At 42.9% G+C, this 27,941-nt stretch overlaps 2 protein-coding genes across 3 annotated transcripts; one reads left to right on the top strand and one right to left on the bottom strand.

The window, feature by feature from the left end:
- Positions 1-2,773: 2,773 nt before the first annotated feature.
- Positions 2,774-3,739, bottom strand: LOC120751757 (E3 ubiquitin-protein ligase RNF113A-like). Its single transcript, XM_040062091.2, has one exon. The coding sequence runs from the start codon at positions 3,737-3,739 to the stop codon at positions 2,774-2,776; it is 966 nt and encodes a 321-aa protein (XP_039918025.1).
- A 10,993-nt stretch (positions 3,740-14,732) lies between these two features.
- Positions 14,733-26,341, top strand: PYROXD1 (pyridine nucleotide-disulphide oxidoreductase domain 1). 2 transcript variants are annotated; one of them, XM_040062088.2, is made up of 12 exons: positions 14,733-14,813; positions 16,241-16,321; positions 17,750-17,869; positions 19,010-19,138; positions 19,987-20,060; positions 20,661-20,821; positions 21,461-21,561; positions 22,372-22,501; positions 23,346-23,458; positions 24,577-24,699; positions 25,589-25,726; positions 26,093-26,341. In XM_040062088.2, the coding sequence occupies exons 1-12, from the start codon at positions 14,733-14,735 to the stop codon at positions 26,339-26,341; spliced, it is 1,500 nt and encodes a 499-aa protein (XP_039918022.1). The 2 variants fall into 2 exon arrangements, with proteins under 2 accessions (XP_039918022.1, XP_058276244.1); XM_058420261.1 differs by lacking the exon at positions 24,577-24,699.
- Positions 26,342-27,941: the final 1,600 nt, after the last annotated feature.

Genomic DNA, 27,941 nt, shown 5'->3' with positions numbered 1-27,941 from the left:
GAGGAAGGGTAAGACCAAACTTTGTTCTCTATTAGATGCAAGAGAGAACTTACTAACTATAGATGAGGAGCAGGCTGAAGTGCTTAACACTTTCTTTGCCTCAGCCTTTAGTGGGGAGACAGCTTGTCCTCAGGACAACTGCCCTTCTGGGCTGGTAGATGGTGTCAGGGAACAGAATGGTCCCCCTGTTATCCAGGAGGAGGCAGTCAGAGAACTGCTGAGACGCTTGGATATTCATAAAGCTATGTGTCTAGCTGGGATCCATCCCAGGGTGATGAGGGAGCTGGCCGATGAGCTTGTGAAGCTGCTCTCCATCATTTACCAATGGTCCTGGCTCACTGGCGAGGGTCCAGATGACTGGAAGCTGGCCAGTGTGACACCCATTCACAAAAAGGATGGGAGGGAGGATCCTAGCAATTATAGTCCAGTCAGCCTGACCTCAGTACCCAGTAAGGTTATGGAACAGTTTATACAAAGTGTCAGACAGAATTTACAGCCAGGGTATCAGGCCCGTCAGCACAGGTTTAGGAGGGGTAGGTCATGTTTGACCAACCTGGTCTCCTTTTATGACCAGGTGACCTGCCTGGTGGATGTTGTGTACCTGGACTTAAGCAAGGCCTTTGACACTGTCTCCCACAGCACACTCCTGGAAAAGCTGGCAGCTTGTGGCTTGGACAGGAGCACTCTGTCATGGGTTAGGATCTGGCTGGATGGCCAGGCCCAGAGAATGGTGGGAAACAGTGCTGCATCCAGCTGGTGGCCAGTCACCAGTGGTGTCCCTCAGGGGTCTGTGCTGGGGCCAGTTTTGTTCAATATTTTTATTGATGACATGGATAAGCATATTTGTCATCATTGAGATAGCCACAGAACTCAAGAGTACTCCTTTAAAAACTTCAGGGGACTCCAAGTATCAGTTTCTTGTTATCTAAAAGTCTTTCATATCTTTTCTATGTTGCAGTCCCATGAGCAGCTCCACACAGCTCTGGATCTTTCTCTCCTTCTTCTACCTTCCTTCTGCATTTCCAGCTTACTGCTTCCTGTCCCTGGCATGGCTGCCTTACCCTTTTTTGTCCCTCACACGATCTTCTGTCCCTTCCTCTTCACAGCAATGCCAGCAAACTCCAACTGACTCTTCTCCCAGCTAATTCACTCTTTTATCACACCCATAGCTGTGAGGGCAAGGCTGTTCCCACTCTTTAATAATTAATACAGCTGCAGTGTATGGGGGGCAAGACTGCCTTTAGCACTATCTCCATCTGTCTTCCCACAGGTATTGTCTTTCATCAGTCAATTTGCAGATGATACTAAGCTGGGAGTGTGTGTCAATCTGCTGGAAGTTAGGAGGGCTCTGCAGAGAGACCTGGAACAGTTGGATAGATGGGCAGAGTCCAATAAGATGAAGCTAAATAAGTCCAAGTGCCGAGTGCTGCATTTTGGCCACAGTAACCCCCTGCAGTGCTCTTGGCTGGGGTCAGTGTGGTTGGACAGCGCCCAGGCAGAAAGGGACCAGGGGGTACTGGTGACAGCCAGCTGGACTCAAGCCAGCAGCGTGCCCAGGGGGCCACGAAGGCCAATGGCACCTGGCCTGGATCAGGAATGGTGTGGCCAGCAGGAGCAGGGACATCACTGAGATGCTTGAGTGCATCCAGAGAAGGGCAACAAGGCTGGTGAGGGGCTTGGAATACAAACCCTATGAGGAATGAGGAAGGGAGCTGGGGTTGTTTAGCCTGGAGAAAAGGGGAGTCAGAGGTGACCTTATCACTCTCTACAACTCCCTGAAATGTGGTTGTAGCCAGGTAGGGGTTGCTCTCTTTCTCAAGGCAGCAAATGACAGAACGAGAGGACACAGTCTCAGGCTGTGTTAAAGGAAATATAGGTTGAATATTAGGAAAAAGTTTTTCACAGGAAGAGTTATAAAGTACTGGAACTGTCTGCATGGGGAGGTGGTGGAGTCACCATCCCTGGACATGTTTAAAAAAGACTGGATGTGGCACTCAGTGAGTTTAGTTGAGGTGTTAGGGCATGGCTTGGACTTGATGATCTTAAAGGTCTCTTCCAACCTAGACATTCTGTGATTCTGTAAGACAGATAAGCCCAGTTCAAACAAGGCTTTCCACCTAACTAGACAAGCCTAGCCATCCCAGCCAGGTATATATCCCATATATTATCGGAGTTGTAACATTCACATCCAGAAGCTGTCAAATAAGATTACCAGTAATACAGTCTTTCAGGCTAGCATGACACAGGCTCATTACTTATAAGTTACAAATTACAATTTAACACTACAAACAAGAAATAATTCAACTTTAGAACTTTTAGAAAAAACAACTATCAGAAGAAAGAGTTTGTCTTAGTTTGGGTTTATGACCCATGTCCTTAAATAGATAAAATCCTTAAGTCCTCAAATCCCAAATATATCTACAAATTGCAACTCAGCCCTGCAAACAAGAAACTATTCAACTCAAAACCATCTCCATTAAAAACACACATCCTTCTGCTATTGATGTTTCTCAAATGCTTGAGTCTTGGAGTTCAAGTAGGGTGATGGGTAGAATGTCTTACCATTCTTGACAACATTCTGCATCTGACAAACTGTCAGTTTGCTAGGTCATGTTGAATGCAATTGAAAAACATGCAAACACCCAAGACTTTCCTGGGGGGGTGGGGGGTGGTATAAACTCACCACACCCACCCACCCCCTTTTTTTTTTTTTTTGTCCTAAGAAAGCTTTATTCAGTTATGTACAAATTGTGCTCTGCTACTGTGGGTCCTCTTAATGGTCTGACTGCTGCTTCTCTTCTTCCTCCCCTTTGTGTTTTTCCAATTTTGCCATGAGCTCTTTTGCAGGGTTGAAGACCCCATTGGTTTGCTTGTCACAGACGTAGCAGCGCTGGGATTTGCGATAGTGCTGGAGGGCACAGCTCTCACAGAAGTAGTGCCGACACTTGGTGACCACAGGGTTCTTGAAGGAACCTCTGCAGATGAAGCATTTGAAAGGCATGTCCTCCTCATCACTGCTCACCTTGTAGTCTTCATCATCGTCGATGCCATAGCGGCCTTCGTCCAGCTCCCGCTCGATCTGCCAGCCGTGCTTGTAGTCCGAGCGGTCATGCAGGAATTTGCAGCTGTCCCCGAAGCCGCAGAACCCAGTCTCTTTGTAGTCCTTGCAGATGTCGGGCTGGTAATCCCAGCGGACCGTGGCCCGCAGGTGGTCCGGAGCACTGATGGGGCCTCTCCTGACCATTCCTGAAGAGGCGTTTCCCATCGATGTGTCCTTGGGCTTCATATACTTCCGGTAGTTGTTAATGCCACGGTAAATTTTATCATCTTCCTTTCCTCTCAGCTCCTCCTGGATTTTCTGGCTGCGCTCAAAGATCGCCTGGGCATCCTTCTCCTTCTCTGTGTCCAATTCACACACTGCTGTGGCTCCCATGTCTGCATGGCCAACAGGTTTCGCCAACCTGGTCGATTTGTAGGTTACCCTGATCTCCTTGGCAGGATCCTCATCCTCACTACTGCTGCTCAGCACATGTTCCAGCCTCTCCCTCGTGCAGCGCCTGGTCTTCTGGACCATGGGGTTGGGGGTGTCCCGCCGTGGCTTCTTCCGCACCACGCTGCTGCCCTCCTCCCCACTGCTCTCCCGCTCCTGGTCACTGCCAGGCCGTTCTCGCCGGCCGCTGCCCGCGGCTCGGGCCCGCTTCTTGAACACAAAACTGCAGACGTTGCTCTCCTCCGCCATCACGTGCCGCTGATTAAAATAAAGGCAGAAAACACTGGGTTAAACTGACAGCTGGGATACAACCTCACAGCCAGTTGGTCAGGGTGGTGGTAGCAGTCCAATTAAATGGTGTCTGCAGTCCTCTTGAAGCAATGGATTTGGTTCTGTTGAAGCAGTGATCCTGTAGAAGGGTCTGGTCTTCCTCTGAAGGTCCAGTGGTGGTTATATAGCTCTTGTCCTCTGGGAGTCCAGTAGATAAAGCTGCCCCTGGTGTTCCAAAGCTCAGATTATATCCAGGTAGGAATGCTTGGCTCCTCCCCCTGGGCGGAGCATTTCACAATGGGATGATGTAATCTTATCAGTCCTAAAGTGAGGCTTAATGGCCCTTTAGCAGAAGATATCTCCCTGGAGGGAGGATGAGTTGTGGATGAGATAAACAACACTGCCCCATCTGTTTTTAACATCTTATGAAGATGGTGATAGAATACATACTTTTGATTATGTCTTACATTGCAATCTAAGTTACTCAAGACAACAATCTTATTTGGTGAGGTTCAGCATTCTTGAATGTTAGACGATTTTACAAAACTATTTTTGATACTTGTTGGACTTGTAATCTGGGCTTGAAAATGGGCTAGTGAGTTCAGTTTAGTCTGTCTTGCCTTTCAGAGCCATAACCTTACAGGTGCAGTTATCACCACAACCCAACTAAGTATACATATCCCAGATTACCACACTTATCCTTCCTACCAACCAGGTTGCAGGGGGATCCCCAGAAATTATATCCAGGGAAAGAGGAAAAGGTCAGTGGGGAACAACTTTCAGTAAAATTACTGGCAACAAATTAATGGCAGTCTGTAAAAAGAAACTTATAAGACATCAAAAAGGCAACAATCATTAATGAAACTGAAGTTATTTAGCACTCTAACAATAAAATATAAAAATATGAGCAACATTTGCAATAAACCCATGCTGTTATTCCTTGGTTACACTCAAGTAACTTCATTTTTTGGTGCTGTGCTGGTTTGAAAGTAAACCAGTGTCTTGGATGATTTTATGACAATAATCTGTTCCCTGATCATCTATTTTATGCCCAAAATGGTTGCTGTACCTTTAAGTTGGGTCCAGTGGAGGGTGGGAAGGTGAGGATTTGGGGCTCTTCCGTGGCCTTTTTCAAAGCATCACTCCCTAGGCACCTGTGGTGCTGCGCAGATGGTGTTTTTTCTTTTTTGCTTGGCTTCTGTTAGCTTAGGCAAGAAGGTCTTTCCCTTTTCCCGGCCTTGGAGAGGCTGTGACAGTGATCATTTGGTGGCTTCTTCCAAAGTGAACTGTACGATTTGGTTTGGGTCTGAGATCAGAGAGAACGACCGGCGGGGAGGCCACTCCATCTCAGCCCCTGACCTCAGAGCAACCAAGCCAGTGAGAGAAAGGACACCAAATCCACCTGCTTCACCTGCTGTGAAGAGGAGACCAACATCACAGATCCACCAGGTTCCCACCTGCTTTTGTTCAAGCTGCTGCATGAACCCTTTGGTTTTTTAGCTTTTTTTTTTTTTTTTTTTTTTTTTTTTTTTTTTTTTTTTTTTTTCCCTTAAGACAGAAAAAACCCCCAACACCCTAAAAACTTTTTCCTACCATGTTGCCAGCCATTGTGGGGTTTTCTTCTTTACCTGGAATTTGGGATGCTTTCTTCTGTTGGTGGGGAAGGGGGGGGTTGTTAACTAAGGTCTGACAGTTCAATATCTAGAATTTATTCACTAACACCCTTTTTCTGTGCCACGTGGGCACTCTGTTTGTCAATAAAGGGGTTTGAGTCCCCCAGGCCTAGGGGGACTGAAGCTGAATCAATATGCATATTGTTGATAGTTTGGGCACTGGAAATGTGAATGTCCCCAGAGGCAGAGGTAACAGACCTACCCCTACATCAGGAATGAAGGGGACCAGGGGTAGAACCCCCAGCTGAATCCCTGGTTACAATAGAGCCAGGGAAGAGGAAAATTGACTTTTTAAGAGGCACTCAACCTACTTACTTGGTATTAAATACAAACCAGGGAAAATTAAGCTGAGAAACTGTAAATGTTGTTGGTGCAACAGGAAAAGTGGAAAAATGAACATTCTTTAACCCCATGACCTTTAAATTCAGAAAACAGTGGATAACACACCAATTTTTATAAATGCTTGAATATCTGGTTTCTCTTTTAGGAAGAGATCTGTTAAGTAAATTGGAGGCTCAGATTGTATTTAAAGATGGAGCAATACAATCATTTGTACTTGAGACTAAAGCCATGAAGGCAAGGACTTTCATTTTGCAGGGAACACCAGAACCAGACAGCTCTGGAGGAATAACCAGAAGCAGTAGCAAATGCACTAACATCCCTGGTTTGAGGCAGTGGAACTGGCTATTCCCAACAAGCTCAGACTGTGTTACCCTAAAAACTGGATCAAGGCCGGTAAGTCAGAAATCGCATTGTTTAAAATTAGAAGCTAAGAAGGGAAATCAAGAGTCTAATCGAAAATTTCAGGGAATTTGGATTATTGATAGAATGTGAATCAGAATATATCACTCCTATTTTGCCAATTAAAAAGCCTGGGAAAGATAGGTATAAGTTGGTACAATCAAATAGTCCAGGACATCCACCCTGTTGTAGGCAATCCTTGTACCCGTTAACAGCCCTTGTGGAATATCACTAGTGGTTTAAAGGGATGGATTTGAAGGATGCCTTCTTTTGCATACCTCTTGACAAGCAAAGTCAGGGCATTTTTGCCTTTGAATGGGAAAACCCCCAAACTGGTCAGAAGACTCAGCTTACCCGGACTGTGTTACTGCAAAGATTTAAAAACAAAACAAAACCAACAAAACAAACAAAAACAACGAAGAAAACAGTCCAACGTTTTTTTGGAACCAAGTGGCAAAAGATATAGAGGTCTGGAAAAAAGAGAACGCAGAAGGGTTGTTCCTGAAGTACATTGATGACATTTTACTAGCAACTGAAACTAATGAAAGGTGTATGGAATTGACTGGGAGTGTCCTAAATTTCCCAGGCCAAGGAGGTTGCAAAGAATCTCAGGAAAAAGCTTAAATCATGAGGCAGCAAGTTGCCTACCTAGGATTTGAATCAGCGTCAGGACAGTGGAGGTTGGGCATGGACAGAAAAGAAGCCATCTGCCACATACTCCAACCTGTGACTGCCCAAGCTTTAACGGCATTCTTAGGTATGACTGGATGATGCAGATTGTGGGTCTCGAATTACAGACTTTTGGCCAAACCATGAGCTTTTAAAGGAGGCCTGGGAAGTACCTTTGATTTGGAGTCCTGAGGGTGAACATGCATTTTGTAAGCTAAAGCTGGCTCTGATGTCTGCACCTGCCCCTAGGACTTAACAAAACCCTTTGAACTTTTTTGTGCATAAATGAGAGCACCTCAGCCTGGGTGTTCTGGCTCAGAAGGCAGGAGACTTCAAGAGGCCTGTGGAGTACGTTTTGAAACAACTAGAAAAAGTCAGCCATGGAAAAAGTCATGCCTGTTAGCCATAGCTGAGGCTATTTTCATCCAAGAGACTGGAAGGTTGACTTTGGGACAAAAGGCAGTAGTGTACACTTTGCACACTGCAGCCAGTGTACTAGGACAAAATGGAGGGCATTGGCCTTCCCCATGTCAGATGCTGAAGTATCAAACTGTTCTAATGGAGCAAGAAGATGTGGAAATTAAAGTAACCACAGCGGTAAGCCCAGTCTAGTTCCCGAACACCCCAGTGCAAGGAGATGAGCCATTGATCCATGACTGCTTACAGACTGTTGAGAAGGTTTGTGCTGGTTGACCAGACCTGCAAGATGCACCCACTGAAGATCCAGCAACAGAGTTCTGTACAGATGGAAGTAGCCTTGTGCAAGAAGAGGAAAAGCCAGCTATGCAGTAATCTCGCCAACCAAAATAATAGAAGCCCCACTGCTGCCCACAGACACCTCAGCACGAAGGGCAGAGCCCACAGCACTACAAAGAGCCTTGGAAGCGGCAGCAGGAAAAAGAGTAAGCATACGGACAGATTTGAAAAGGGCTGTTAGCACTGCTCATGCCCACGGGGTTATATGGAAGGAAAGAGGCCTATTAACAGCACAAGGCTCTCTGATTAAATATAAACAAGAAATACTGTTCCTCCTTGATGCTATCCAACTGCCCAAAGAAGTGGCCATACTACACTGCAGGGCACACCAGCGTGGGGATTCCCAGATTCATGTAGGAAATAGACTTGCTGAGTGAGAAGTTGCACAACAAGGCATCCTAGCACCTGAGAAAGCTATTTAACCTTCAGAAGCTAGCCCTGGGTATACTCAAGCAGATTTAAAATTAGCTACTTACCTAAAAGCCCAGAATAAAGAGGGTGGGTAGCTGGTAACTCCCAATAACCAGGTCACAGTTCCATCACAACTGATGTTGCAAATTGTAAAGGAGAAACACTAGCAAACCCACTAAAGAGGTCAATGCCATGGTGACCAGTCTACAGATACTCAGTGCTCATCTGACAAAAATTGTCAGATCTATTACAGAAAAAAGCCTAATATGTCAAAATAATAGTTTGAATTCAAAAATACCTCCTTCAGGGATCACTAAAAAAGGATGCACTCCTGAGGATTACTGGCAAATTGATTTTTCTGAGCTACCACACCAACAAGGAGACAGGTAACTCCTAGTGTTGGTAGGTAGCTTCTGGACATCCAATAAAAGTTTCTCCTGCTGCACCAACAAGGCCAGGGAAGTCATCAAGGTACTCCACAAAGGGGACATATACAGGTTTGGAGTGCCTACAGGGATGTCATCTGATCGGGAACCTCATTTTATATCTGAAGTGTTACAGCAGCTTAGCAGGCAGCTGGATATGAACTGGGATTTACACTTTCCACACAGAGATCACAATCTAGTGGAAGGGCTGAGCAAATGAATCAAACCCTAAAAAGACAAATTAGCAAATTATGTCAGGAAATTTGTTGAAATGGCCACAAGCGTTATCACTAGCCTTGTAACAAATTAGAGTACAACCCCAAACTAACCTGAAGGTGAGCCCATGTGAGTTGATATTTGGGAGACTGTGTTCTGTTACAACCTTCCCTGCGTCCAAGAAACAGATTGGAAATCAGGAAATGGAACAATATTTAATTTCATTAGGGAAATCCTTGAACGGACTAAAAAAAGTGTGTCACTCTCAGAACCTCTTACCCTAGACACCCCAGTTCATTCATTTCAGCCAGGGGATCACATATACATCAAGACCTGGGAATGGGAGCCACTTCATGAGCCTGGAAAGGACCTTATCTAGTTCTGTTGACTACAAGACCAGCTGTGAAATTGAAAGGAATTTACTCCTGGATACATTGCACCTCAATTAAGAGGGCTCCTGACTCAGTGTGGCCAGTGAACAACACCAGAGCCCTACAGCTGAAAATCTTGAAGACATCTGTAAATGAGCAGTGAAATGTATAGACTAATATTTATGGGAATCACTTCATCTTTAGGTGTGGGTGCTGAAGAAATGTTAACATTGATTTTAATCCAAGGGTTTGGTAAAATGCCCAATCTGTCCAGCATTAGAGCCTGCCTCCCTATGCCCCATTCAGCAGGGGAACACATTCCTTGGGGAATTACCCTCACAGATCTGCCAATGGTGATTCAATATAATAATCTAAGGTGATGGCAAAGGCAAATGTCACCCACTATTTGGATGAGAAGCAAAGATGTGGGTAACAAAGAGATGGTATCCTTAAAGATCCAATAGCTTGGAGGCCAGGGGATAATAGGACAAAGGGGTAAGGAGTGTCCAACAGGGTCCCACAGTCTCAACCAACATTTTTCAGAATTTGCCTTAGCAGCCAGGTTGTTAGATCTATGTTCAATTACGAAACATTCCAAAATGCCTCAGACTTGCCAGCCTCAAGTTCTCTGAAGCAAGACTCGAACCCGGACAAAGCCCTTAAAAGGACAGTGGGAGTATTTAGGGGAGGCAGGATGGTGCCTAGATCAGGGAATCACACCTATGTATCACCCAAGTTAAGAGTCAACAGAGGGGTGGGGAAAAACAAACAATGAAAGTCAGTCCAGTGCCGTAAACTGGATGGCCAAGTTAGTTCTAAATTGCAGTAATCAACCCTTAAATTGTGTCAAGTCCATGGAAGTTCCTTCCCTAGGTTACACTGACTGGGTTACCCTAGATGGATATTGGTCCACCCAACCACTGTTGGGCCCCACAACATGACAAGTTACTTTAGGATTATTAACCTTATTCTCAACTTGGAAAAGAAGCCCCATAAAAGCCCCAATATTGGGGCAGGGTAAAGTAAGACACATGAATGGACAGGACCTTCAGCTTCCACAATGTTTGAATGGGCCCTACAGAGTTTTCTCTTACCAGGAGCCATGGCTCTGTAAAACAGAACTTAATTTCTTTACTTGCCAAGTTAGATTATCTAACAGTCTGAAGCCACAGAAAGGGGATTTCAAATTATAAACAAGGAAATGCTGAACTGACATTACAAAACAGACTGGTCTCAAGATTTATTGCTGGCCAAAGAACAAGGGCTTTGTGGATATTTAAAACTGGATAGCAAACGCTGTTGTGTACACATCCCAAACATAAAAGATCTCTGAAAACAACTTAAAAAAAAAAAAAAAAAAAAAAAAAAAAAAAAAAAAAAAAAACACGTGGCGAGTTGCTGAAGACAGCAGAGCTATCCACAAAGCCTCTGAAACTAATTGGTTCAATAAAATTCTCCAAGGAATAGGGGGATGGTCCCTGAGAGGATGGCTGGCTAAAATACTGGAAACAGTTGTAACTGTAGTTGTAATTGTAGTAATTATTGGTCTTGCTATTCATCCTGTTTGCAGAACAATCTATGGTGGTCTAGCGAGAATGTATACAATTGTAGATAGAAACTGAATTGAAACTTACTTACCAAATCATCTTACAAAAGCTGATAAGTTTCAAAGGGGGGAATTGGTACCATGAGGGTTAAATCAATCTCTACTGCGCCTGTGAACTTTTAGCTGAGAAATAAAGCATGCAAAATCTGCTTTACCAGCAAGGATGGCTGGAAGAGAAGAAGACACCTGGCTCAGGAATGCAGCAGTAGCCAAAACAAGGACTGAGTTTGGGATTTGGGGAGGGTTTTATGGTAATGGCCAAACTGTAATACTCATGTAGTGACTGTATATAAGCAACACACTTGTAAAATCATACAAAGTTAGTAGTTATCACCTGTGTAACCAGGTGCCTGAATAAATTATGTCCTTCTTAACACTAAACTGGTGTTAAGGAGTCTTACTCAACTAGTTTTCAGTGGATTTGGTGACAGCTCAAGCTGAGATTTCCCTTAGCAGTCTCAGTTGTCCCTCTTTCCATAAAGCCATTTCTTCACAGCACAGTAATGCAGAAACAGCTCAAGCCGGTGCCTTTGAGGAGGGACCCCAAAAAAGGTCTCCTGGGCTTTCATCCTCTCACAGTCCAAGCAACATGCAAGTCTTCCTCTTGACTCCTCTGCTCCTACTGTGTCTCCCACCAGGCTGGCAGCACACATTTTCTTGCCCTTTGTTGAACAAACTGTTGGTAGCTCACAGCCCCTTGTCTCTGGCTCCCACCCAGAGCTCAATCTGCAGCTTGCAAACCAAGCTGCCTGCACCAGATCCCTCAACATTCGCATCATGGTGGCTGGAAATCAGAGGAGGGCTTTGTCCACTCCTCCAGACTCATCGCAGCAGTTGGCTCAGGTCACCAGGCTGCAACAATTCTGTCACCACGGTAAGACTCATTCCAACGGGAGACGGCAGTAAATCTTAACAAAATGCCCAAGTTAGATTGTAACAAATGGTGGGTTGCGACACGAGCGGTAATTGAACTCTCATCCTATGATTTTAGTAGAATTACAAATACAGGATTTGAGTGATTGCGTGTCTCCCAAGTGGTGTTGCCTGTAGATACAAAATCACAATTGTACACAAATGCATCCTTTTCCAGCATACACTAATACAGCTTCAACAGTTTAATCAGGATAGGTTTCAAAATGACAAACATTTTGTTCAGTGTCAAGAGAAGTGTCTTGGGCCGTAATGATATTCCTTTCCCAAATAAATCTCTGTTGTTCCTGTGCAACACATGCATCAACACCCCACCCTTGTGACACCCCCTGCCCTCTTGATCATCCCCTCCCCAGCCAATGCCAAAGCCCCTTCAGCAGTTTTGTGAAGTGGGGGGATCCCACACCCACTTTTTACTTTATTTGATCCCTTCCTATCAGCATGTAAATCCCAGCTATTAATTTCATTAACTATTATTACAGTATGTTTTATATCAATGCTTCTGTGGACATATATATTGAATATATGTTATATATAAATAAATATATGAAGTGTGTCCAGGTATAAATAAGAAATACAGGCATGTTTTCATAGTCATAGATATATATATACACACAGTCAAGCATGGAGGACACAGAGCACATCAAATACCAATTACCTCAGAGAAGCTGATCCAATGGGATCAGTGCCTTATCTTTATTATATATTAAAAGATGCATGCTCAGCTCCCTTCTCACACTCACTTTTTCGCTCACATTTCCTGGCCTTTTCCACCTCATGTTTCCCTTCCTTCTCTCCATTTTCCCTCTCACCTTCCCCCACCTTTTTCACCTCACATTGCCCACTCTTTTCCCCTCACTTTTTCCACTCTTTTCTCTCTGTCCTCTCTTTCCCCCTCTATTTAAACACTTAAAATATTATAAAAAGGGTTTTTTTCTCCCCCAATTTAAACTCTTAAGGGATGACAGGGATTCACTTACCATTTAAACCTTAATATGATGAAAATAGGGAGTTTGCCCTCAACTCAAACCCATAAAATGACATCATAAAGGTTTTCCCCTTCCCTTAAAACTAGAAAACAAAAATTCCCCAACAAATGATACCCCTAAATAATGGAAAAACAGATTTTTCTTCAATTGACACCCTTAAAATCATGGCGAAGGGGAATCCCCTCCAATTTAAACACAGGCAATAATGGAAAAGGATGTTTTCCCCTCAAACGCCTCTTTTTTCTGGCATCACTGGGATGTTCTAGGGAGGGACTGGGATGGAACTGAGAGTGCTTGGAAGAGACTGAAGGCACTGGGATAAAACTGGAAATATGAAACAGAAAAGAGAAAGAAGAGAGATCTTCCCTGCACCCCCAGACGCTGCCCCACCTGCTCAGGTGCGCTGCTCCCTCTCCTGCGCTGTCCTGAGGCACGGGGCTTGGCCCTCTGCACACCTGAGCAATGCTCTGGGAGCATCCAGGGCTTCCCCTGCTCCTGCAAACGCTGCCACCGTGTCCTTGGAGAGATACACGGAGATCACCCACACTAGAGGCTGCAGAGACCACCCCCCCCTGAAAGCAGCTCTGAGCAGGGCCCACCCCTGCTCATCTTCACTGACCACACCTGGAGCTGTCCCGATCCTCCTCAGTGACCACACCTGGAGCTGTCCTGATCCTCCTCACCCTCAGTGACCACACCTGGAGCTTTCCCAATCCTCCTCATCCTTACTGACCACACCTAGAACTGCCCTGATCCTCCTCATCCTCACGGACCACACCTGGGCCTGCTTCACCCCTCCTCATCCTCACTGACCACACCTGGAGCTTTCCCAATCTTCCTCACCCTCACTGACCACACCTGGAGCTGCCCCGATCCTCCTCATCCTCACTGACCACACCTGGAGCTTTCCCGATCTTCCTCACCCTCACTGACCACACCTGGAGCTGCCCCGATCCTCCTCATCCTCACTAGACCACACCAGGCACTGTGGCACTTCTTCACCCCTCCTCACCCTCACTGACCACAGCCGGAGCTTTCCCAATCTTCCTCACCCTCACTGACCACACCTGGAGTTTTCCCAATCCTCTTCATCCTCATTGACCACACCTGGGCCTGCTTCACCCCTCCTCATCCTCACAGACCACACCTGGGGCTGCCCTAGGCATTGATTTAGGCAGGAATTTCACCAAACCCCGCTCTGAGACTCAGTAAATTGAGCAAGCCTTGCTGCTTTGATATTACACATGAAGCTGGCTAATGTGGAACGATATGAAGGGAAATAGAAATAATTGAGAGGAATGACAAGATTTGTCTTTACAAACAAGCCCTGGGTCTGCTGGTAGATAAAACTGGCACTGAGAGATAAGAGAAACAATGGGAAGGATTCTATTGATTGATGAACGGAAAAGAAGATATTTGCCTTTACAAACAAACTGTAGGTTTGCTGATAAATGAAACTAGATATCAAAAGATGAAAGAAACAATGGAGAAAAGCCATAAATCCCATAAGAATTAAAAATTAGGGCGGGTTATACATTAAAAGGGGAATCTTAGGCATTTCGGGAAGTCTTTACCTCTCAAGTACCTCAGCCAATGGGGAAAGAGAGAGGGAAATGGATCCAGGAAATTAGGATAAAAAGGAGGCTGCGTCCTCCGAAAATCTGAGAGACCCCAGGCGAAATGCCCGATGGCCTCTCCCTTTATTCGAATAAAGTAAAAGGACTCCTCTGTCTCCTTTTTGGACATAAACCTCTGCCGTTTGTGATTTAATTTTCCCAACACGGCGGTCACTGCTATGAAGTTTACTCGGATGGGGCCCGGCGTATGGCATCGGGAAAAACCCGGACTGGCTTTGCACAGAATACGGAATGGGGAAAAAACCCGCATTGGATTCTGCCGGAATACAGAATTGGGGGGGGGGAAACCCGGGCTGGACTTCCCCTCAATACGGAGTGGGGGAACCTCGGACCGGATTGCGGCTCGATCCCGGAACGGAATTTTGCACAGCGACGTTCAGCAGACACTGCACAGACGCTACAAAAACCCCAGATCGGCGGGGAAAAGCCGCTCCGGGCCATACGCGGTGACTCACGCCCTCCGCGAGGAGCGGAGGAAGTTTCGGTGCTGCCGCTTGCCGTAGGTTGGGCCGAGGCCGCGGCCGGGAGCGGCGGCTGTCGGCGGGGCGATGGCGGGGCCCGGCGGCGCGGCGCGGACCCGGTTCGCGGTGGTGGGCGGCGGCATCGCGGGGGTCACCTGCGCCGAGCAGGTAACGGGGACCGCGCCCTCCTCCTTCCTCCCTTTCCCCGCCTTGCCAGGAATTGTCCCCAGCGATGCCGGAGGCTCCCCGGGAAGCCTCGGCGTGCCGGGGCCCTTGGCGGCCCTGTGCAGCCGCCTGCCCCGGCTGTGAGCTGGCGGAACCGGGCTGCGCGGCTGGCCGTGCCCGCACTCACTTAGAGCCCTTCAGGGTCAGCTTCTCCGCGGCCGTAAAAGCGCATCTGCACAGCGATTGCATGAATATTCGCGTGTGTGCTTTGTCCTACATCCCCCTAATCCCCATTCCTTAAAAAAAATCTGTCTCGCTAGAGAAAACACAAACCAAACTCAGCCCCGGGGCAGTGTTGTTGTAATATGTGTCTGTGTAGAAATACGTCTCAAGAGGTTCGAACTTGATAAGGTTATTTTGAAGCAGTCTATGAAACGCTTCGTAAAAAGAGAGTTAAAACTTGATAATTGCAGAAAGCTGCCACTCTGTGCCCTGGTCCGGAGGTCAGGGACTTCAGGATCCCTGCGGGAATTATTCCATAAAGAAGTGAGCTGCAGCCGAGCTGAAAGCTGCTGTGATGTCCTCTTTATTATTAATACTGCTCAGTTTTTATAGGCTCCATGTTTTACAGCTGTGTACTTTATCCAGCTCTCTGTGAGCCCAGGCTCTAAAAATAAATGTATCTGTTTCTTGGTCTCAAGGTTTTTGATGGTTTTAAAGTAAAGGTAACTGGAGATAATCACGTACCTGTAGAATGTACTTATGTGGGTATTAGTTTGATGAAGAATATTTTATCTGTTAGGGCTGCAGAGCAGCATGCAGACTCTGTTTTGGGGGCATGTGTTCTCTGGTGATGTCAGGGTCCCTCTGGTTGGCATCTCTTCTCCCCAACAGCACCACTTGTCTTGGTCTGCCTGTCACCTTGCTGAGCAAGGCACATTTCAAATGGGAGTTCTTCCCTTTGGCTTGGGGCTTTGTAGGTCTTGTATTGCTTAATAGCACCCTGAAGATGATCGATTTACTAAACAGGGTATAAAATATCCAGGAGAAATCAGCATTTCCTCTGTGAAAATGAAACCTGTAAGCAATTAGTCACTGCTGTGCAGTAAAAATAGGTGTATCCACCAACTGAGTGTCTCCAGAAATCACATGATCATAGTCTGATCCATCAGATGGCCTTTGGAATATTGTGACCATAGTCCTTTACACTATGGCTGCAGTTCTTGAACATGTATTTATGTGGGATTGAAATAAATGTGTCTCTCCAAATTCTTTTCAGTCCTTATCCTTCTTTAATCCTGAAGCAGTGTTTATTCAATAAGATTCTACAAAATCAAAGTAATGTATTAAGGTATACTGCTTTTCACCAGTAGTTTTGTTGTGTTAAAGTCTGATGATGACTCTCACCATGGTTTCTGTTTCTTTACAAGCTGGCTGTAGAATTCCCATCAGAAGACATTTTTTTAGTGACAGCTTCCCCGGTTATAAAAGCTGTAACTAATTTCAAGCAGGTAAGAGAGAATTTTTCTTACAGTTAAGACGTGTTCAAAGTTTATATGTGCAGATAATTTAGAACCCAGTGGTGAAAAATGCTCATGACTTTGAGCTCGTTTACGTATCAGTGTGATTGCAGAGGTGTTCGAAGGATTGATGAGCTGTTTCATCGTGGTGTTAGTAAGACTGACGAGCTATTTTATAATGATTAGTGACTGGTGAATATGTAATATATAACCATTCAAGCAAAGGTTAAACCAGGTACTTACATGGCTGAAGTGGGTTCAGAGACACTGAAACTTTATTTCACTGCTTTATTAGCAAGTGACCTCTTTTAAGCACTGAAATGGTATCGTAGTCTTGCTCATGTTTGAATTTGGGGCAGAAGCAGTCTTCTGACAAGTAGCAAAAGAAGGGGTAGCCTTCTGGGATATTGCTTTGAGCTTTATCTACTCCAGCAGCTGCTGATTCAGTGACATCTTTCCTGCTGGTTTGAAAAAGAAAATCAAATGCATGCATGAATTCAGATTTGTGGCTAGTTAGGGTCATTAAGCTAAGTCTGAGAGCCCTCTGTGAGACTGTTGGAGTAACACCCAACTAAAGAATGCTTCCTGAAAGTGCTGACAGCAGTGCCATGAGTGTCCAGTAAAGGCATTTGCACAGTGCAGAGATGTAAAGTCTGTAATTCACATCAGTGGAAATTTACAGATCTGAAGAATAAGGGAATAACTAAACAGTATTTGAAGGCATCAGTGTCTAATTTTTGGACATGAGCATCTTAATTCCTCTTTGAATTGCAAGCATGATGTGGCTTCTGGTTCCTAGCTGTGTTCCAAACTCAATATTCAGTAAAGTAGCAGGCCTGGATGTTTCTATGCAAACACTCTCTTTTGCAAAAAACCCCACAAAATTGTCATCACTTACTCGAATGTTTTTGAAGTTCTGGTTTGCCTCTTTGGGGTTTTTATTTTGTTTGTGTTTGTTTTCTGTTTGATGCTCTCCATTTCCCCCCAGGTCTCTGAAATATCAGATAGTGGCTCTGGATGAGTTATTTTATCAAAGTTACAAAAAAGAGAAAAACAGGATTTTAACACCACGTCACATAAATTAAAAAGCAGTGCTAACAACTCTGATAATTGACTTCTTTATGAAATAAAACAATGTAGCAGTTAGAGCAACTGTCAGGGTTCTCCATTTTTGCTTAATCTGTGTCTTTAGGATTAAAATGTAGTACTTTGACTTTTTAACCAGGATCAGGCATGAAAGGATTCTGTATTGAAAAAGGAACAGTTTAGCAGTTACATGATAACACGTTTTCAGACAATATGGACTTTATGTTGTGACTTTTTTACTGGAAATGAGCACAGCACCTTCTGTCAAAAGCATTAGAAAAAGAGATGAATAAATGATCCATTTTTAAAAAAATATCTCTTTTTCTCCTACAGGTCTCCAAAACACTTGAGGAATTTGATGTCGAAGAGCAACCAAGTTCTCTATTAGAACAACGATATCCCAATATTAGAGTTATACAGTCTGGAGTAAAACAGTTAAAAAGTGATGAACATGTAAGCTAAGGTTTTCTTTTTTATTTGGTTTTTCAAGTTATGTATATAAAAAATAATTTAAGAAGTAGCTGAATGTTTTGGGTGAGAAATTTTGCTCAAGAACATTTTGATTATTGAATTGATAAGTCACCAAAATTACAAGAAAATACTCCTAATTTAGCTTACTGCTTAACACTGTTTTTCAAGTAGAAATATATACAGAGGACAAAATAAATCTTGAAAGAACCAACATTTCCTTATTTTCTTCCTTCTGTTTAGCAGGAAACACATTACAAATATGAGCAATGGACAGCATGTACACACCCTTGTTAGCTCTGTGTCAACATATTATTTTTCGCTTCAGCATGTATGAGAAACTCACATTCACATCCAAAACTGGTTTTGCTCACTTTTAAGTTTTGGAGGTGTAATTTCAGGTGTAAATTCAGAATGCTAACATTCTGAATCCAATGGTTTTTTTATATCATTACTAAGATAGGCTTTTAATATAGGTCTTGGTGGACACAAATAATTGCTGTATGTGGATTTGGAGCATCTTTTTCCCAAAACCACTTTAAACTATGCATCTTCTAGTTTGCAGAACAACAAATAATGTCATAAAATGTTAAAATTTAAGATCTTATTTCTCAGAATGATTTAGCTTGTTTAGTGCCTCCACTTTTTCTTCAGCAAAGAAGAGATCTGCAGTCTTTCTAAACTGTGTCCTATCCTGTGCCTGCTTCACTCAGAGCTGCTGCTGTTGAAATGTTTTGAATGAGATTCTCAACTGCTGATGTACATTTGTGCATAGTTGTGTTCCTGGGGTGTGAGGGACATTTGTCAGGTAGAAAACACAGAACTCTTTTGGCACAGCCAGTGAGTACAAAGTGCCACCAAGTGGTAAACTTGATCTTGCTTCGAGTGCACTGTGTGCACTTCCCATTTTATTGGTCACATATCTGTGGTGAGTGTGATGGGAATAAATGACACACAGTCAGTAAGAGTATGAGGGCTTGCTCCTTAAGAAGCCCCTTACAGCTTTTAATGTCTGCAAATTACTGGGACATTAAGGAAGGAGAAAGCTGATGTTCTCTTAGATGTCTTGATTTAGATGAATTCTCCTAGAGGAACTGATTTTTCTTTTCTCTTCATTGTTGACAGAAAATTTACACTGAAGATGGGAAAGAATACATCTATGAAAAGCTTTGCCTGTGTGCTGGAGCCAAACCAAAATTAATTGTTGAAGGGAACCCGTATGTATTAGGAATCCGGGATACTGACAGTGCACAGGTAAATGTGTTTTGGACTTGAAAATGTGTAATATATTCCTGCATCTGGTGCAAAATACCAGAATTATTGTGGAGTGAAATGGAGAACCAGAAAATAATATTTGTTATGATATATTCTTAAATACGATCATTTTCACTAGCAGAAAACCAGTCTTATAATGCCACTAAAATAATTAGTCAATATATTTGTTATACTTTATAAGTTTATAGATAGCTCATACACATTTCTAACATGATAATACGGAATAAACAATATTTTTTCACCCTCCAGGCAGAATCCAATTGGAAAATATAAACAGGAAGTAGGCATCAGTAGAAATTTCCATGGGAAGGTGTGTGTGGTACCTGGTACAAAGGGCTGCTTCTTGTAGTGGAAAGCTACTGAAGGAATAACTTTTTACAGTCTTTTAGTTCTACTGTAGCTTCTTCTCTTTGTACAGAAAAGAGTTAGATATAGCCAAAGATGTGGGAAAGTTTTCACCTGAGAAATGACTCAATGGACTAAAAATTAAGCTTGGAAGGCAATGGTGAAGTTTCACTGCTGTAGGTCTTCAGAATTAGAGGAAGCAGGATGAGCACTGCTCCTCCATAACATGGAACTGCTCTTCATCAAACTGGACTTTGAGGATGAAAAATGGAGTTACATATTGAAATAATCTGAAGTGAAATGGAAATTGTTGTTTGTTAAAACAACAGCTTCTGTTACAGGTCTCAGCCTAGCTATGTGTCTGTCAGTAGTCTGAGAAAATCAAGAAAATAAGAGCAAGAAAATACTGAAAGGTATATAGTTGATCAGTGTGAGGGAACACGCTTTAAGTTCTAATTGACATTTTTTCTTTCTTAATGCAGGCTTTTCAGAAGAATTTGGCTCAAGCTGAGAGAATAGTGGTAGTAGGAAATGGTGGGATTGCCCTCGAATTAGTGTAAGTGAACAAAAAATACATAATCAAATAAAATCTTTAACAGTGCAATGCTAAATCTAGTGTACATGAGTTTGGGAGAAGGTTGACTTAAAAAATTGTATCTCTTAGAGCATGTAGTAGCAAAACTGATTAGAGGGGGGTTTTTGCAACATAGTGGTTTTTAGTGACACATTATTGGAAAAGCTCCAGAAGAAGCTATGACACATAGATATCAGGAATATACAGTTCATGTTCCACATAGTGCAAACGAGATCCAAATGCTTGTTGTTAACAGTGGGAGTCTGGCAGAAATGTACTTCTTCATTATGGGGAGCAGGAAATACTAATTATTAGTATTATAAATTTGATCTGCCCCCAACCCCCTACCCCAGTTCAGTCAAGGTTGTGTTGGTGAGAAAGTATGACTTTGTCAACTTGAAGAGATATTTTTTAATGGGTTCCTTATGTAAATATTTAGAAGTGGATTTGATAGGTTGGAAAATCTTGGATCCCCTAGTTCTGGCTTCTGGAAGGAAACTTGACACGCTTCTGCTTGTGTTGCTAACAGTCAGATCCTTTCCAGGCAGTCTGTCACTTTATCCCTTGTTTAAATGTCCACAGGTATGAAGTTCAAGGCTGTGAAGTAATCTGGGCTATCAAAGACAAAGCCATTGGGAACACTTTCTTTGATGCAGGAGCAGCTGAATTTCTCCTTCCAAAGCTCACTGCTGAAAGCCGAGAGACTCCAATTGGGTGTAAAAGAACCAAGTACACCCTGGAAGGTATGGGGTTTAGTCTCCTGACACTGCAGCAGCAGCATTTCAAATTAAAGACAGACTTAAAATCAGTCAGCTTAGCAGCTTGGAATAAGGCTTGCTGTTACCATTAATGACATTTCCTTCCTCAAAAACTGACAGTAAAAAAGCCACATAGAAACCCATCCCGAATTTATGTAGACAGAATGTAATACAGTTTACTGCAAACTAAAAAAGCGCTTACCTTTGTGCCAAATTTACATTAATTCCCTGTACTCCTTCTGCTGAAGAACTTGTTCCATTTTCTGTAATGTTTTGATGTGAACTATCTCACCATTATATAGGAAGGAGCTGTCATGTAGTGAGATATTGGAGGAGCAGCTGAAACCACACAGAACATTATTACAGGTGGAGTGAAACTGCAGCCTCAGAAACAACAATTAAATAAGACTGCATGAACAAACATCACACAAACACGTGTGACAAAATCATAACAAAAAGAAGAGCATGATTCTAGACATCAGGCAGGAAGAAGAATATTACACTTTCCTCCTCCCCTTTGGCAGCCAGATGGTATTTTTCTATGAACTGAGAATCCTTGTTCTGAGTTCTGAGGACAAGGAAGTATGCACACTAAATCTGATAGACTCCATCTCTTTCCTTCAGGAAGTGAGGAAAAAAGAAGACCTACAGGAGCATCTGACAAGCTGGGCAGTGCCTTAGGCCCTGACTGGCACGAGGGCTTACACCTTAAAGGGACTAAGGAGGTATGGGTATAACCTTGCTGTCATATTCCTTTGAGTGTTGTGGGTATGAGCACTGTGAAAAGTTCTGTGTGGCAATAAAGCAAAAATCCTCACATTTAATTTTTTTTTTTTTCATTTATGAATTGCTTAGCTCTTAGGTGTTTGTTTGTTTTGCATTTAAAAAATGACCTGTCAAGGGTGATCAGTCATGGACCAGCTAAAGGATGTTTAGGATATTTAGCAGTTTAATCAGTGGTGGTTTGGCTGTTGAAGGCTGTGGAACTGTATTTGTGTGGTGGAGAATAAAACAAGGCCCAAATTCACAAAACTATTTAGAGAAACAGGGAACTTTCCAACTTCTGGCTTGAGCTCAGAGTATGGTTGAAATGTGGGTTGATGGTACAGAATATTTTTTCTTTTTGCAATGTTTAGAACATAGACTTATTATTGCTACCAAAATGTAATTCACTATAGAAAAACAAAGGATTTGCATCCTGAAAGACAGAACAGTTAATTCTGTTCTGATGAGGCTTGAACTCTACCTGTAAGCTTAGGGGAATGTGAATATGTTTTCTGGCGTGCCAGAAAAATCTAATTGTTACAAACTTTCAAGGAACATCAGATACCTGCTGAAAGAGCAGGTAAATTGCCATTGGCTATGGTCAGATCTGTGCCAAAAAGAGGAAAGTGTAGGAATCCAGTTAGTGGGCTGGGATATATGGTGGGGGGTTTTCCAGTTTAGTAATATCAATTTAGGTGAAGATATCCTTGTTATTATCAATCTTGTGATTGCTAATCATTATGTCTATTATTTTGTCATTTTTTCTTTAGTTTTCTCATAAAGTACATATTGAAATACTGTGTGAAGTAAAGAAAATATACTTACAGCAAGAATTTATCCAACTGCAGCGGACTTCCTTGACTTTTCCTAAAGGAGAGAGAAACTTAGAAGCAGATGAGGGTGAGTGCCTGTGCTGATAAGATGTTGAAGGTGAATCTGTGCTGGAGCATGTTTGATCTTGTTTGCTGTTTTAAAGCGAATACACATTTGAAAAATAGATCTTTTATCTCTATAAATTGAAGTCTAGCAGTTTACAATAATCAAATTTATGGTTTATAAGTAAATTACAAAATCTTATGGGTCAGATACTTTTTTCCACAAAGTAACCAAAATCCTGTATGCAGAATATTCCATTCTTAACAAAATCCATTAAAGTAATATTTTAATAGTGAAGTTAAAGTAGGAGAAAAAAAAACCACTAACACTTTGTATCAAAACTGAAGTAAACCTTCAATGTAGAGGAAAATGAATAATTATGCCTATAATTTCCACCTAATTAAAATGAGTATTTAAAACACTATTTTATTAATCAGTTACTTTCAGCATAAGTCAAATCCGTAGTGTTCTTTTTCCTTCTGAGGCACTTCTGTGCATCTGTAAATTTCTACATAACAGAATATTTGGCAATGGCATACTTGAGAAAACATCCCACAGGACACACGATTTACCCCCCTACAAATAAGGATTTTAATTTAGGAAAATTCTGAAGAGTTATTAGTAGGAGTTGGAGCTGAGATCCAAAATATATTTTTTTTTAGTTCTGAGAAATAGTAAGAAAAGTTAGAGGAAATCTCTGATAATTTTTGCCTTTTTAATTTTAATCTTTCTTTACCTATTCAGTTACCTCAAAGGTTTTGTGGTATGTTTTTTGGGTTTTTTTTCTTTCAAATCTTACCATAAGATGTAATTAATAAAATAACTTCTGTTGGTTACATTCTCAGGGCAAAATTTTCCCCTTTTTCAGTGCTGTGGCCTGTATATGTGGAATTAACTAATGGAAGAATTTATGGATGCAATTTCATTGTCAGTGCAACTGGAGTTGTGCCAAATGTTGAACCATTTCTTGATGGCAATAACGTAAGTACACGGATTTTTTTTAGAGCTTTTCAAGTAAGAAACTTTTTCAGCTGCTTTATGCTTCTGTTCTGACACGAAACATGGATTAGCTAAAGGTTTAAATACTGTGCACCATCTCAAAATAAGGCAGGTTGTGTGGATACTGTGATATCCAGCATGATACAAGTGTATTTGATTTGTGATCTTGGTTTATGATGTTGTTCCCCAGGTGTATATATACAGTTTGTATGCAGTATTAAGCCTATGCAAAGAGAGAAAAGCATCTGTATAATTGGCTACTGTGGCAAAAATACAGAATAATTTCTGTGTTAGTTCTGTACCATGTTCTTACCTTATTGATCTTGACATTTGCTCCTGGAAAGGAAGCAACTATTTCCAATCTTTCTCATCCTGGGCACTGAGCTGTCAAGGTGCTCACGTTCATTGAGGGAAGTCTCCGTGAGCCAGGACCCAAATGTGGATGGTGATTCTGGAGTTCATTACTGCCATGTGAATTTCCACTCCTCGAGATAATTTTGTTTCTGTGTTCAGTGTCTGCTCAGTAACAACTGACACATCTCTGGGTTATTAACTCTGCTTTCATCACAAATCCAACAAATAGCCCCATACAAGCTACTACTAAAAATAATCCCAGACAAAAAAGGATGTTGGGGTGTTTCAGGTTAAGTGGTGCTATCTGATAAGGAAATAAAAGGCTGTGCTCTGGTTAAAGAAGAAAATGCTGAAACCATAGATCTGATGTTGAGCCATGAGATATTTCCAGACCTATGCTATAAGCTTAGATCAGTAATTAAGGTTTTGCAGTGGTATTTTTCTGCCTTGGCAAAAATACAAAGTGATCTCTTAAGACTGGGTGTCCCTGTAACACACAGTGTGATTTGGAATTTGGCAAGCCTTGTGATTTCCCTGCCTAGGTATCAGTAATAACCCTTAAAAACCTGTGCTGTGCTCTAGAAATAATAATAATAACAGTAATGCTTTGTACCTTCCATGGAGGGCTTGCCACTCAGGATAGTCTCATGGTAAATAATAAAGGAACAGCCCATTGCTTAAGGTGGAGGAAGCTGAATGACTCAATGACTGGTTTGTTTCACTGCTGGTGTGTGCAAACCCTTCAGTTTGCCGTGGGTGAAGATGGGGGACTGACGGTAGACAAGCACATGCACACGTCGCTGCCAGATGTGTACGCAGCTGGAGATATCTGCACAGCGGCGTGGGAGCCGAGCCCCGTGTGGCACCAGGTACATCCACAGGCGTGGGATCCGCAGGGAATTACGCATCAGTGCTCTCTTGGTTTGGAAAGAAAGGTGCCTGCCAGGGAAAACCAGAGCCTCCCTTGGAATAGAAAATGTAAACCCTCTCCCTCCAAATTATTATAGTTTGGAAATTAAGGGGCTTTCAGGCAAAGATATGGGGTTAGGAGGAACAGTTCTTTACTAGGAATATTAAAAGTAAAAATGTAGTAGTACAAAAAAGTAAACAAAAATGAGTCAGAAAACACTAACAGAGTCAGAACACAACCTGACACCCTGTTGGTCAGGGTGTTGGTAGCAGTCCAATTAAGTCCTCCTGTAGTGACTGATGTGGTTCTTCTGTAGCAATGATCCTGTAGAAGGGTGTAGCTTTCCTCTGAAGGTCCAGTGGTGGTGAGATGGGTCAAGTCTTTGGGGATCCCGTGCAAACAGACTGTCCCTGTGTGCCAAATCTCAGTTTTTATCCAGGTAGGAATGCTTGGCTTCTCCCACTGGGTGGGGCATATCACAATGGGATGATGTGATTGTGTCAGCCATGCAGTGATGGCCCATTAACAGCAGATAACCCCTGGAGGGAGGATGGGTGGTGGCAGAGATAAAGAAAACACCTCCCCAAGAGGTTTCAAGAGATGGCAATAGAATACATACTTGAGGTTACATCTTGCATTGCAACCCAAGACAAGTGCACACACCAAGGAGTGAAAGGTTAAGTGGATAAGCCTGGGTGGCTGATGGCTGAGTTTATGGAGGTGGCTGGAAACAGAAAATACCCTTCTGAGTATTAAAAACACAAAGGATGCACCGAGGAGAGGCAGTGAGCGTGGTCATGGCACAGTGACGGTCTTGTGACTTAAATCTTCCCCATTTTCTCTTCCAGATGAGGCTGTGGACCCAGGCTCGGCAGATGGGATGGTATGCAGCAAAGTGCATGGCAGCAGATGCTTTAGGGGAATCTATTGAGATGGACTTCAGCTTTGAGCTATTTGCTCACATTACAAAATTTTTCAATTACAAGGTCAGTACAGTCTGATAGTTGTAAACCACTGAGTAACACATACTGCTTTGCTTATATTCACTTGCTGACACTGAGCAGATGCTTTAATATTGAAAAACTTGTTTTATATAGTGATTAATCCTAGCCTAGATTTTCTCCATTTGTACCATTTTCTCCATTTGTACCAATGTGTGTGGTATTAAAGGGGAAGATTTTTAAGTCCATTATGTATTTGCAAGCCAGGGGGGGGGGGGGGGGGGGGACGACACCCTAGGGACAAGTATTTCCCTGTTTGCATCACTTTTGAGACCAAGAACTGTTAGCAGCAGAAATGCTAAAAGCCACTGCAATGTTCTTATGAGAGTTTTTTCCTTTTCCTTCTGCCAGGTGGTGGTTTTGGGGAAGTACAACGCTCAGGGCTTGGGCTCAGACCATGAACTGATGCTGAGATGTACCAAGGGACATGAGTACGTTAAAGTGGTGATGCAGAATGGCCGAATGATGGGAGCTGTGCTGATTGGAGAAACGGACTTGGAAGAAACCTTTGAAAACTTAATTTTAAATCAAATGGATCTTTCAGCCTATGGTGAAGATCTCCTAAATCCAGATATTGATATAGAAGATTATTTTGATTGAACAATACCCCATTCCCATTTTGTATGAAGCTTTGAGACCAAGTAATACATCTTAACTGTTTTTTCAGGATTGCCAGAAATGAGGGATAAATGCAATCCTCTAGTAAGATTTTAGGTGGATCTTGCCAAAATACTGACTGGTTACTGCCACAGGTACCAGCTAATGCTACCTTTCAAGCTGGCTCAGATGAACAGAGAACAGATTTAGAGCACAGGGTGCTCACAGCTCTTGCTACCTGGAATGGGGGTTGCACAGATATGGCCTTAATCTTTTTTTTTTCCCTTCTTTCCCCCCCAGAAGTTTACTTCTGAAATAAATGTATTTTCTTCTCAGTTAAGTACAGAACACAAGCTTTGCACAATGAAAGCCAGGATGAGATGTCAGTTGAGAGCAGCTTTTTAACTGCTTGTCTCTCTTCACCTTCAGGTGTTGAGATGGAGCTGCACTGTATTGCATAGTGCCAGCCCTGGACAGCAATTGTTTCATCCTGACTTCTGATTTTGTTCTACAGTTGCTATTTATTTGGGGTCAAATTGGGAACAATTTATTGTACTCTTGTCCTTTCAATTTTTTTTTTTTTTTTAGGAGAATGACTTTTTAACTTTTTAACTTTTAAATTTTTCAGTTTTTGGTAAAGGTCTCAGCAAAAGGATGAGCCAAAGACTATAAGCTTTAGTCACTGTCACAATTTTACCAGAAAAATAAAGATGAAGAGCATGTTCTTAATGATACTAGTTCTATATTTGTTACACATATCAGTGTAAGGCAGAAGAACCAAAATGCAACCACCCAGAACTTGCATTAATTAGCGAAACTGAACATGCCTTTTGATATTTGGTTGCCTTATGTTAAAAATAAGGAAATAAAATTGAATCTAGCACTCAGCATATGTGCCTGAGAATGCTTGCAGGCAGCAGTAGCTGTTGAGTTTTTCCTAGGCTGGCAGGTTGCCTTGTTTGTAAACTTAAATTTAGGTAGTTCTGCAAAACACAGAAGTCCTGAATTTCTGTTTGCATAACAACCTAGAGGAGTCCAATTTTAAGAGCAACACACATATTTCAAAGGAATAAATACACATAATATTTCACTCATAAATACATACAGTATTTCACTCAAACATGCCACAGTGGGTGTAGGGACACATGTCCCTACTCAGAACTGCAGAGATGGGCAGGAACAAGCAGCCCTGGCACAGCAGCAGCTCCGGGCACACCCAGCCAGGGCTCTGGAGGAAGGATGCTGGAGCATCCCAGTCTCTGGCTGGCTGATGTCACTCCCTGGGGCTGGTAACAGCAGCTGCCCTGGGGAAGCTGAATGCTGAATGCCATCACTGGTGAAGAGGAGAGTCACCTGCACAGCAGGCAGAAGGAACAGGAGGTGACAGGGTCTTCACCCAGAGCTAAGGACCACCAGGTCCCGTGCTGCAAAGGAGGGAAAGCTCTACATGACTTTCACAGGAGCACTGGGTGGAGACTCCCACAGGAAGGAAGTCTGGAAACCTCTGGATCTCTGGCAGTCCTTTCCAGACTGCACGAACCTTGAACTCTTCCAAAAGAGTTAAAAAGGCAACATGGTCATTATATAGGTTTTGTAATCCTTG

The sequence above is a fragment of the Hirundo rustica genome, chromosome 4 (assembly GCF_015227805.2).
Source record: "Hirundo rustica isolate bHirRus1 chromosome 4, bHirRus1.pri.v3, whole genome shotgun sequence".
NCBI lineage: Eukaryota > Metazoa > Chordata > Aves > Passeriformes > Hirundinidae > Hirundo > Hirundo rustica.
The sequence above is the reverse complement of the archived record's forward strand: the minus strand, read 5'-3'. Positions and strand labels throughout refer to the sequence as shown.